The following is an 11,785-nucleotide window of genomic DNA, read 5'->3' on the forward strand; positions in this document are numbered from 1 at the left end:
TCCTCCTCTCCTCCTCTCCTCCTCCTCCTCCTCCTCCTCTCGAGTCACCTGCCCGCCGAGCGAGTCGGACAGAACTCTGGTGAGCAGCGAGTTGCGGTACGGGATGTGGTGATCCTGAAGATGAGATGAGATGAGAGGGAAGGAGGAGACGCGGAAGCAGGGAGGAGGGAGAAGTGAGACAGGAGGAGGAGGAGGAGGAGGAGCAGAAGTGGGTTGGAGTTGCCGGGAAGTACGTAGATAGGAGAGAGAGGAGGAGACAAAGGTGAAGAGTCTTAGGGACAGGAGGCGGTGAGGAGAAGCGGGAAGCTTGAAGGACCTTGGACGACAGCGAGAGCATGACGTCATGGAGGGCAGAGAGGGAGCGATTGATCCCGATCGCCTCCTTGAGCGCCTTCCCCTCCGCTCCGCTCAGCGATACGTTCTCGCTTCCCGCCAGGTCCACCAGGTACATCTTTCCGCTCGTCCTCTCCCCCGTCCTCTTGTCCTGCCCCGACACCGCAAGCCGGACGAGCAGGTGGCTCCTGCTACTGTGCTCGTTCAGGTTGGTGGCTCCCGTCGCCCGGACGCTCATCCCCAGCTCCAGCAGGCCGATCCCCTTCTGCAGACTTTCCACCGCATGCTCCTTCAGCCCCTCCACGTGAACGCTCCCGTGCTTGTCGGTGCTGACCCGAAGCTCCTCCTGCTCCCCAACCCCGCCCGACAGCAGATCCTTGATCTTTTCGTTGTAGATCTCGAACATGGAAATCTTCACCTGTTCCTCCTCCGTCAGTTTCCTCCCTCCTCCCCCTCCTCCCCCTCCTCCATCTTCTAACCCTCCCCTCCTCCTGTACCCCCCCGCCTGCCCCCTTCCCCTCCCCTCCCTTCCCCTCCTCCCCCTCCCGCACAGTCGCACCCTCCTCTCCTCCTCCCTCCCCACCTGCAGGCTGACCAGCACAGCTCTCTCCTTCTGTGTGCGGAACAGGTCCTCCAGCATGCGGTACACCATCCCCCGGTGCTTGCCCCCTCCTCCTGTGATGGAGTACGTCTTGCCGCTCCCCGTGGGCCCGTAGGCGAAGACGCTCACGTTGTACCCGTCCACCACCGTCTGCAGCAGCGCGCGCGCGTCGTCGAAGAGCTCTTCCTGTGTGCTGAAGATCGCAGTGAGTGCGATGGCGGCGCGAGGGGAGGGAAACGGAGGGAGGAGAGGGAGGAGGATGATGCGAGGAGGGAGAGGAGTACAGAGAGAGGAGGGGAGGGAGCAGGACGAGGAGAGATGGAGAGGGGGAGGGAGGAAGAGGGAGGAAGAGGAGTGAGGAGAGGGGGACGGGAACACGAGGAGGAAGAGGAGAGAAGAGGAGGTAGAGGGCTGGCAGAGAAATCCTTTCACCTCTTGGGCCCGTATGTCGTATCAAAATGAAATTCTTTGCTTCCTCCCTTGTCGAGGACGGAGAGCTGCCCGAGGCCTCGCAGATGCACGCAGCTCCCGTCCTCTTGCTCGACCTGGTAGGAAAGTGAGCAGGTGGTGAGCGGGAGGAGGAGGATGAGAAGCAGAGAGGAGGAGTGATCAAGAAAAGAGGATGCCAGAATGGAGCAGGAAGGTCCGAGAGGGATGAGGAGGGAGGCAGGAGAGCAAAGGAGGGAGGGAGGGGAGGGAGGGAGGTAGGAGATGTGGAGGAAGGAGGGAGGGAGGGAGGGAGGGAGGAAGGGGAAGGAGGAGAGGAAGGGAAAGGGGGGAGGAAGGGGAGGGAGGGAGGAAGGGGAAGGAGGGGAGGGAGGAAACCTGTCTCAGAGGACGGACTCTGCATAGAATCCTCATAGAACCCTTTAGGTTCTGCAGCTCCACGTTGAGCTTCCGGCACAGCTCAGCTGCCCCCCGGTACTTCCCCAGCATGTGCTTGAGCCCAGCGACCAGCTGCGTGCCCGAGAGCTTCTCTGCGTTGACCTGCGGGATCTGGAGATGAGATGGAGACAGTGGGAGAGGGAAGGAGAGGGAGGAGGAAGGATGAGGTAGGAGAGGTAGAGCATGGGAGAATAGACGACAAGGACGAGAAGGACGCGGAGGGGTGGAAGGAGAGAGAAGAAGAAGTAGGGAAGGGGGGGAGGGAGGAGATGAGTATAAGAGTAGAAGGAGAAGAGTAGGGGAGAAGAGGAGGAGAAGGGGGTAGGGAGAAGAATCGATGAAGAAGGGGTGAAGTTGGAGTACGAGGAGGAGGACCTTCTCGGGCTGCTCATGAGGGAGGGGGAGGATGAAGCTGCAGTAGTTTCGCATCTCCACGAGCATGGCGTCGCACATGCTCTGGACCGACTCGTTGGTGGAGAAGACGTGGGAGCGGAGGAGGAGGAAGCGCTTCCTGGTCTCCATCAGCTTCGGCCGCAGCCCCATCACCTGCCGCAGCACAGCCTGCGACTTGGAGGCCTTGGCCTCTTTCTCGAGCCTGAGAGCAAACAATCAATCCTCTCACCCTCCTTCTCCACCGCATCCCCTCTCCAACCTCCTCGACTCCCGCCCTCCTCCCCCTCCCTGTCTCCTCCTCCTTCCCTTCCTCCCCTTTCCCCCTTGTCCTCCTTCCCAACGCCTCCTCCTTGCCCTTCTCACCTGTTCACTAGGCTCTTCAGCTTCGAAGCTTCTCGCTTCTTTGCCTCGAGCCTCTCCTCTCGCTTCTTCGCCTCCTCCTGCTTCACCGAGAGCTCCGACATGGCAGAGTCCAGCTGCGCCTGCAGTCTCTTCGCCTCCTTCTCCATCATCGCCTTCTTGGCCTCCAACCTCTCCTCGCTGAGCTTCTGCTCCCTCCGACGTCAGAGCAGAGAGACATCGAGCAAGAGCTCGAGGATGCGAGGAGAGGAGGAGACAGCGCGGGGAGAGGACGGTGAGAGGGAGCGAGAGTAAGGAGAGCGAGGGAGGAGAAGACGAAGCAAGGAAGGAAGGAGCGGAAAGGGGAGCATAGCGGCAAGCGCTGACCTTCTCATATTCCATCGTCTTGTCAAAGGATTTCTTCAAGCTGGTGATCTCGTGCTCGTGCTCGTTCTTCAAGCTCTCGATCACTTCCTCGAAGTGCTGCTTCTGCTTCTGCGATCGCTCCTGCAGGCTCTCAACATGCTTCTGATGCTCCCCCTGCGACCTCTCCAACTCCTTCTCCAGCTCCTTGACCTGCGACAGCAGCCGTTCCTCCCTCTCCTTCTCTCTTGCTCGCTCCCTCTCCCTCTCCCTCTCCCTCTCCTCCGCTCGAGCCGCCTCCCTCTCCGCGTCCTCCTTCGCCAGCTGCATCTTCCTCTCCATCGTCTCGCACAGCTCCTCCACAAACGGCTTCAGCTCCTCCGCAGAAAGCTCCCCCGACCCGTCCTTATCATGCTTCACCAGAAGCGATTCCAGCTCAACCGAGGACAGCATCTTGACACGAATCCCCCGCAGGCTCCCGATGTTCTCCTGTATGCCCGACAGCAACCTCCTCTCCTGCTGCAGCTCCTTTCTCACAGCCTGCAGCTCTATCTCCCTGTCTTGCAGAGCATCGGCAGACTGCTGGAGGTCAAACTCCGCCTTCTCCTTCAACCTCTTCGCAGACCGGAGCTCCGACTGCAGCGCCTCCATCTCGGCCGACAGCCTCTCCTGCACCTGCTCCACGTCCCCACGGTCCCTCTCCATCGCCTTGAGCTTGCTCGCCAGCTGCTCCAGCTTCGCCTCCTTGTCCTTGAGCTTCACCCTCAGGTCATTCCGTTCGTCGATCACCGCCTCCACGTCGCTCCCCTGCCCCATCCTCCGCTGCAGCGACAGTACCTCTGACTGCAGCCGACCCGTCGCCTCCTCCTTCCTCAGGCTTTCATAGCGAGACCACACGGTCTCAAGCGCAAGCTCCACTTCCTGCAGCCTCCTCTCACTCGACGCGTCCGACTTTCTCCCTCCCAGCTTCCCCTGCAGCTCCTCCATCTTCTCCCAGAACTTAGGGTCACTGATAGAGGACAGGTGCCTGGCATCCACGTCCCTGGCTGCTTCCAATAGCAGGGCAAAGTCTACCCGTTTCCTCCAATCCTTCTCCTCCTCCTCTCCACCACCACTACCACCACCACCACCACCTCGCTGCTGCTTCGGTCCATTCATCTCCAGCACGTCGATGTCCGGGGCACCTTCGTCTGTTGACTCGGCCGTCGACTTCTTCCTCCCCTCGGGGTTGGAGGACGACATCCCCGTCTTCTCACGGATGTAAGTGCCAAGCTCGCCGAAGTTGTACTCCTCCGCAAGCTCCCACGCCAGCTTCCCGTCCGCATTCTTGACCCTGAAGTCTACGTTCCGGCGCAGCAGCTCTCGGATGATGTTCTTGTGTCCGTTCCTTGCCGCGATGTGGAACAAGCTGTCTCCCTTCCCATCCCGATCGTTCACGGAGAGCGCTCCAGAGACCAGCGCATCCTTCACCTCCTTCGTCTTGCCCATCCGGACAAGTCGAAACAGCTTGCCCTTGTCGTCTGTCTCCTCCATGTTCAAGGCTTCAGCAGTTAGTCGTCATGCTCCCTGGACAGTTGTCTACATGCTCTCTGCCGCTGGCCTGTGCAGAACTCTCAGCACGTTGTCATGAACTAGAACACGTCATCACTCCGAAAACAAGACCCGTCGAGCTCTGACATTCAGCCATCACACTTTCGATGCTGTTTTCTACTTTGAAAACTACCACGAGGTTGCATGCGAACTCAGGGCAGGGACTAAGAGCTAAATGTTTCGATCACTCTCCAACTTTTCTCTGCTCTCCTACTGCTCACGATAAGGTGAAGATAACATCGCCGAGAAGCATCAAAGGCCTCTTGTCGGTGTTGCACATCACTATCGACACTGGCAAACTACTCTCTCACTTCCACATCAGGCTTCTTCTTCTGCCATCTCCTCTGCCCCAGCAGCACACCATCGGCTCCGTTATGGAACGCTGCTTGCAGTCAAGCTCCCTGCTCCATGGTTCGTGATTCACTTCAAACTCGTCTTGGCGCCCTTCCATTGCTCTCCGACATGTCCAGATCTGATGCCGTCCTATCCTACTTGATTCGACCCTCTATCTCCTGTCCTGCCATGCCCCGCAGTCATCCTTCACTTTCCTCCTCTACTTGCGTCCTCCTCTCCCCCTCTCCTTCTCTCCTCCTCTCCTCCTCCCCTCCTCTCCTTCCCTCTATCTACGACTTTGCCATACCAACGGCTCCAGGTTAGCACTACCCCTACCCAAATTTGCAAATTATCACCCTTGTTTTGGTATTGATGGTTACCGGTAGTCTTGGACAATTATTCTACCCCCACCCCTTTAATGGCCACATTCAACACTCAGTGAGGCGCACCCGGTTCACGGGAATGTACATCTGAGGACAGTGAGTGCCGGCATGGTTGGGGAGCACCGGGGGCAATGGCGACGCGGCGATGGTTGCAGGAAAACGTAGAGCATGCAGAGCAGCGAAGGATAGCAGGATCAGCTGACACATCCTGTCTGTCCTGAGAAGATGCATGTCTCCTCGCACTTGTAGTCTCCGAGAACAGAACAGATCAGTTGTCATCAAGGCCGGGATTCAAAGGTGGTAGCTACCAGAAGGTAGGTTCAAGAGCAACGATGGACCTGCTGCAATCCAAGGACGAGGAGGACGTGAACTTCGAGTCGCTGTTTGGCTCTCTCGAGAAGTATATCTCGGTCGAGGCGGTGGACGGCACCGTCAAACAGTACTATGACGACATGATCTACATGCTGAAGATTTTCCCAATGCAGTGCCTGTATCTCTCGTGCTGCTTCCACAAGGCGCTCACGCAGGCCTACATCTTCAGGAGGCAACTCTTGAGGCAGGAGCTGTCGAACTCTCGCAAGTTCTATGGTAACATCAAGTGCTGGGTCATCGAAGTGAGGAACCTGGAGTACAAGAGGCTGGAGACCTCAGACTTTGATCAGAACCAGATCCCATGCCTTGTCGCCAGGCTCTCGATCGAGGGACTCTCAAGGTCGACGACCAAGTTCACTCCCATCCGCAGCTTCGACGACACGCTAGAGCCCGCAAGGATCAACCAGGACTTTGAGTTCTTCGTGAAGCGGCCGACGTCTCTCATCTATGTGGACCTCCTGTACCTCAACGAGGCAGCAGAGGAGGGGAGCCTGGAGCGAGAGCAGCTGTTCGGGCATGCTGCCATCCCCATCCGACGGTTCGAGAGCCAGAAGAACGTGCGGGAGTGGTTCAAGCTGGTGAGGAACGATGGGACGATCGGAGAGGTGAAGCTGAGGATCCAGTATTCGTTCAAGGAGGAGAGCATGAGCATCTGGGATGCAGAGCGAGGAATCCCTCGGTCTGTGGAGAGCGGAGGCCCTCACTTCACCCTGGGGATGATAGGGGTGGGGCAAATCGGAACCAAGATCCTCGAGTCCCTACTGCGCTGCGAGAGCTTCGACGGCGGGAACGTGATCGTGTCCACCCGGCGACCCCAGAAGCTGAGCGCCTACGAGAAGCTCGGGGTCACCGCCATGCTGGACAACTCGGCGGTGGCGAGCAGAGCCGACCTTGTCATCGTCTGCTGCCCCCCGTCGAGCCTGAATGCTGTAGCGAGGGACGTGCGGGGGAGGCTGAAGAGCACAACCCTTGTGCTCTCCTGTGTTGCTGGAGTTGCGTCGGAAAGGCTGGCGGGCTTGTTCGGGATCTCTCCTCGAAACGTCTTCCGTCCCTCCATAGATGTCAAGGTGGGAGGAGGAGGAGCTTGTACCAGCGGTGTAACACCGTGGCAGGAGGGATTGAAGGAGGGGTCAGGGGAGTTAGTCAAGGGTGCTTTCATTCATATGGTGCCTAACAGGCAAGCGCCGCTCTGGTGGCTCCCTGCTGAACTCACGTGAGAGGACAGGGAGGCATGGGAGCTGCTATACAACGTGTTCGTGTCTGTCATCAGCAACGTCGGCATCCCTGAGCGCATCGCCAACAATGTCCTGCCCGACGACTTGGGGTATCAGGATCTGACCATCCGCTGTGTCAGATCGTCTCGAAGTCCCTCGAGGGCATGCTGGAAGAGCTGTGCATCCGCGGCGAGCACGTCCCTCTATCCCACCTGGAGGAGGGCGCCGCTGTCAACGTAAGCCAGAGGATGAAAGTTCATGCCCTCTGCATCGCTCATCCTCTCCCCGCTCGCAACAGGTGTTGCCGGGACCCAACGACGTGGACGTTAGGAGGGGGACGGTGAGAACTTTGAGCTCGACCTCGAGCATCGTGACGAGCGTGCGATGCAGGTGCTGTCAAGGATCCCCGATGAGCGAGACGAATACATCGTGTCGGTACAGGTTGTCAACGGAAACCTCCCTCCTGCTCATTGCCCTGGCTCCTGCTCCTGCTCTCTGCTCTCTAAACCTGCTATCAACCCCTTCTACCCCCTCCTCAACTCTTGTCGTCATTTTCTCCTGCAGGACAAGGAAGTTCGAGTGCGGAGGAACCGCGTTGAGCGGGTAAGAAGTGCGAGCGGGCGGGATGATCCTGATGCCCTCAGCAGGTATCGAAGGATGGGACAACCATCGAGGAGGAGGAGGAAGGCTTCCTTGTCATGACGGTGATCCTCGCCTTTAGACCCAGTCGCGGCTCAATCCGATTCCGCAGGAGGCGGTCAAGGGTTTCGATGACTCGAAGGAGAAGATGATGAAGTATTTCGAGAGCGTATGCCATGCTCCCTCCTCACTTGCATGATGTTCACGTGTCTCTGAAGGTTGCCGAACGATCAACAACTGGGTTGGAAAGAGTCGGAGGTGAGAAACGTTGGACAGTGCGACCCGGTCTTGGGTGTTCCTGAGACTTCTGCGTTGATCAGGCAAGAAGAGTGTGACCATCGCGTCAAGTGCAAAACAGTAGAAAGCAGACACATTGCACAATCAATTGAAATCGCATTCCTGCTCCTCTCCCCTGTTGACAAACTAGGCCCTGATAGCACAGCACTGCTCCTTCACACACCCTCCATGGCCAAACGAGAGCGGCATCTAAGTTCATGATGGGGCTGTATTAAAACTACATAGATCAATCATCAAGAAAGCCCGGCATCATTGCAAACTCAAACAGCGTCAAAGAAACCATCAGGGGCTGAGCACGCCTACCGTTCCATCCAGAGTGCTTCACTTGCCAAATGACTTGCTCCTTGCCGCCCATGGCTCAACATCCTGCTGCAGTCGGTTGCGGACAGCAAAGGCAGCACCGAGACCGAGAGTGAGAGCGATAGCGATCTCACGCGCCACCATAGCGCCGCCACCAGCGACTGCATGAGAGGAGAGGAAACGTTTAGCCGGCGCCATTGCGAACACAAATTGGGGGTAGTATAGGATGGAATGGGGGTAGTCGGATTGAATGGTGCAATTTAAATCTTCAAAGTACCAGGTGGTTTTGCTTATTCAGACGGGTACCCACTGGAGTTGGGCTAATTTCCGAGGGGTGGGTAGTGACCCCAATTGTGAGGGTTATATCGAATGCATGGTGGGTGGTTTAGCAGGTAGTGGTGTTTATCATCATAGGGTAGGGGTACTCAACAATTGGTCAACACCCCATATCTGACATCACATTCAATGATACTATAACCGGTGGGTAATAGAAGTAGGGGGTAGGGGTACATTCTTAGTACATGCGACCCTTTGTCAAAGTAAGGTTCGAAAATGTTTGATTGTTTTTGAAATTTCATACTTAAGTTTCAATTGTACATAGAATATATGCTGTGCAGCGGGAGAAATGAGCGCGCAACGAAAGGAATTCTATGACCACCCTTTGGTGGAAGCATTACGATACGTTTCAGTACAAGTACCCGTACAAATTGCATCAGATAGAGGGGATCTGATTGACTTGGGGGCCTGTAGGGGAGGGTGGGGTGAAAAGTTTCAAAATTCCATCGCGTGGATAAAAACTTTGAAGTAAATTTCACACGTAAAGTTTCGACCCAAACTTTCGCCACAAACATTCTTCTGCATACGAAAATGCCGTTGCAAGGGAACTGGGCGCGTGGGATGCAGGGGAGCGATGGCATGCAGGGAACAACCTTCTGATTGATAGCGTTACAAGAGAGTATGGTAAACTTCTCGCCGCAAGTCTCTTCATATCGCGCTGGACTTGAAGGAAATTTTTGAACGTAGGCTTCGTCTACAGAGCCAGCTCTTGCTCCGCTGTGATGGTTCTTCTTCCTGTCGACAGCCCATCCTCCGATAGCCTTACACTACCAGGGCATTCGCCAATTGTCGCGAGCAAGGACATGCAGAGCAGCCCGTGCGGCCCTCTGCCACAGGAACAACTCGTGGAGGAGTTCAATTCATCGGACACGAGCGAAGTAGTCGAGGCAGCGGAGGAGGCGGATGTTGTGAACGATTCAAGATCGTCCGACTTGGCGTCTCTCTCATGGCAGGAGCCGAGCTCTCCGTGGACCGTCGAGGTGTCCAAGCAGAACTTCGACATCCTCCACATGAAACTGGAGAGGGCGATCTTTGAGTCAGAGAGGAGTCTGCAGAAGGCAGAGATCGCGCAGAACCAGCTCAAGGTGAAGAACAGGACGATCAGCCGGCTCGAGGAGAAGATGGAGCACATGCAGCACAGGCTGAGTCACATGGCGCAGCTGGAGATCGAGATCAAGGGGCTGAACCTGAAGCTGATGAATGAGGAGGACGGGAGACGAACCTTCTTCAGGGAGGCGGAGGAGCTCCGGCAGGCGAACGTGTTGTTGGAGGCGAAGCTGGAGGAGGCCAGAGAATGTCTGGAGGATGCTCTACAGGTCCATGGCAGCAGGGGAGCGAGGAGATTCTGACGGGTGTCGATAGGATCGGATTCTTGCTAGCTTCAAGCTCAAGAAGGTTGAGAAACAGCTGAATTACGACTGCAACTGTGATGTGAGCAAGACAAGGAAGAGCGAGGACGAGGGTTTCTCTGTGATCCTGATTGCCCAGGGCAAACTCCGATTGAAATATGAAAGGGTGAGACGTCAGCTGGACAGCTTGTTGTCAAGGTAGTGGAAGCAGCACAAGAGCGCGTGCAGCATTCTGATCGCCCCGTGCAGGGACTTGATGAGAGGATGCTTTCATGCGCTGCAGCACGAGCTGGCGAGAGCCTGCCAGCACCGACAGAGAGCCATAGCGTGAGTCGGGAGGGGTAGCTGCGCGGGACTGATATGTAGCGCACGGCAGCAGCGGAGGCAGGCTGCAGCGGAGGAGTTTGACCTGCATCCTTGCGGGCTGGACGGAGTATGTGCTGATGCGGAGGAAGAAGAAGGCCTGGTGACTGACCCGCTCCTTGCCCCTCTATCTCCTCGGGGAGGCTGACGATCGTGGTGCTGGGCAGCCGCGAAGTTGTCGAGAGGTCGGTGAAGTCTGAGCGAGCCCATCTGTGCTTGTGGGCCCTATGGCTCGTCAGGGGGCAGTCTCTCGATCAGAACTTCAGGTTCTTGAGCCCTCTGCCTCCCCTCACTTCTTCTCCTCCAGCTCCTTCTCATCTCGAGCCCTGCGCCGCCTTCTTCCCCTTTCCTGCGGCACTCCCCCCCTTCGACACCTCCTCCTCCTCCTCCTCTACTTCCCCCGCCACATCTAGTTACCCCCTCCCTCTCCTTCCTACCTTGGCACTTTTCTCCTGCCCGCCTCTCACGCTGGTCATGCTAGTGCGATGCTTCACTCGCGGACTTCTCGCCGGTGAGTTTGATATGCACTTCCTCCCCCCTCGCTTGCTGACGAGGAACAGAGACCTGCAGGCCAAGAGAGCCGCTCTGAGCGTCTGGTCTTCATGCACAAGAACAGGATACGAGGTTGTTAAGAAGTTGCTTCTGGGAGCTAGATGGGTGGATAGATTATTGCTTCTTTATGTTATCTTGTCTTGAAATATCATCGTGTGTCGTGCAGAGTTAAATGCTGTGCTAAGTGCTGTGTGGTGTGGTGTGCACGACGTGAGAAACAAGTGATTTCAAGTTTGATGGATTCCTGGCAGGTGGCGAAGGCTGTCAAACATCTTTCACTCCATCACGAGATCACACTGCGCACAAGGCAGACGAGGTGAACGGAGGAAGAGGAACAGAGTGAACAGAAATATCGAGGACGGAGACGAGGACGAGGACGAGGTTGAGTTCTAGAATTGAATGACTTTTGTTATGTTACAGATCCCATTTCTTCTACCTATGGAGGTTCACTTTACAGCTCGACAGGTAAGAGCTTGACATGCTTGTGCTCGTGCCATGACGAGGATGAAACAGGAGGTTGCAAGCAGAGTGTGAGCACGTGAGGAGAAGGAGGGAGAGGCGAACCCTGCTGGTGCGCTTGCATCCAGTCCCCTTCTTGCTCGGTCCCTGACGCTGTTGAAGGAAAACTTGGAGGGATGGAGGGAAACGGCGGCAGGAGGGAGCGAGATTGGAGAAGAGGTGGTCAGCGAAGGAAGAAGACAATCAGGAGCAGGAGCAGGTGCAGGAGGTAGGACGCAGGGAGCAGGAGCAAGGGGCAATGGCGGCGGAGGGGCATTGCCCCTCATTAAAGTCCTGGCGATCCTGCCAGTTCTGGTTGCCTTACTGATGTACTTTAGGAGAAGGTGGTGGAAGCAGGTGATGCTGACGATGATGCACATGTTGCTGATGGCTGACTTCCCTTGCAAGATGAAGGAAGTCATGATGACAGCGGGAAAGCAGAAGTTGTTGAGATGTCTGAGGTGATGGCTGATGAGGTGCAGGTCTCAATTTCGTTGTTTTTTGTTGATGAATAAACCTTTAACAGACATGAAGGACATGATTTTGTTACGATCTCAGCTCCGGCCAGGCCTTGATCCTGCGACACAGAGAATTGAAGGGAGGGAGGGAGGAGGAGGAGGAGGAGGAGGAGGAGGAGGAGGAGGA

The 11,785-nt window shown here is 56.6% G+C and overlaps 4 protein-coding genes across 4 annotated transcripts; 2 read left to right on the forward strand and 2 right to left on the reverse strand.

The window, feature by feature from the left end:
• Window positions 1–51: 51 nt before the first annotated feature.
• Window positions 52–1,873, reverse strand: GUITHDRAFT_47846 (hypothetical protein; the record flags this gene model as incomplete). The annotated part of the gene is made up of 5 exons (XM_005841734.1): window positions 52–114; window positions 317–751; window positions 917–1,127; window positions 1,367–1,473; window positions 1,760–1,873. Coding segments are annotated over 5 exons (930 nt in total), but the record flags the coding sequence as incomplete, so codon positions are not given.
• Window positions 1,874–4,192: 2,319 nt separating this feature from the next.
• On the reverse strand, window positions 4,193–4,402 carry GUITHDRAFT_63284 (hypothetical protein; the record flags this gene model as incomplete). Its single annotated transcript, XM_005841735.1, has 1 exon — window positions 4,193–4,402. A coding segment is annotated over one exon (210 nt), but the record flags the coding sequence as incomplete, so codon positions are not given.
• Window positions 4,403–5,552: 1,150 nt separating this feature from the next.
• Window positions 5,553–7,806, forward strand: GUITHDRAFT_99462 (hypothetical protein; the record flags this gene model as incomplete). The annotated part of the gene is made up of 10 exons (XM_005841736.1): window positions 5,553–6,721; window positions 6,818–6,896; window positions 6,947–7,042; window positions 7,105–7,146; window positions 7,197–7,247; window positions 7,371–7,409; window positions 7,454–7,510; window positions 7,558–7,614; window positions 7,664–7,703; window positions 7,766–7,806. 10 exons carry the CDS (start codon window positions 5,553–5,555, stop codon window positions 7,804–7,806), a joined length of 1,671 nt encoding a protein of 556 aa, XP_005841793.1.
• Window positions 7,807–9,100: 1,294 nt separating this feature from the next.
• On the forward strand, window positions 9,101–11,535 carry GUITHDRAFT_99463 (hypothetical protein; the record flags this gene model as incomplete). The annotated part of the gene is made up of 12 exons (XM_005841737.1): window positions 9,101–9,694; window positions 9,741–9,809; window positions 9,867–9,925; window positions 9,977–10,054; window positions 10,104–10,193; window positions 10,258–10,356; window positions 10,572–10,601; window positions 10,651–10,714; window positions 10,894–10,958; window positions 11,063–11,107; window positions 11,156–11,180; window positions 11,479–11,535. 12 exons carry the CDS (start codon window positions 9,101–9,103, stop codon window positions 11,533–11,535), a joined length of 1,275 nt encoding a protein of 424 aa, XP_005841794.1.
• Window positions 11,536–11,785: the final 250 nt, after the last annotated feature.

The sequence above is a fragment of the Guillardia theta genome (assembly GCF_000315625.1).
Source record: "Guillardia theta CCMP2712 unplaced genomic scaffold GUITHscaffold_2, whole genome shotgun sequence".
Taxonomy (NCBI): domain Eukaryota; class Cryptophyceae; order Pyrenomonadales; family Geminigeraceae; genus Guillardia; species Guillardia theta.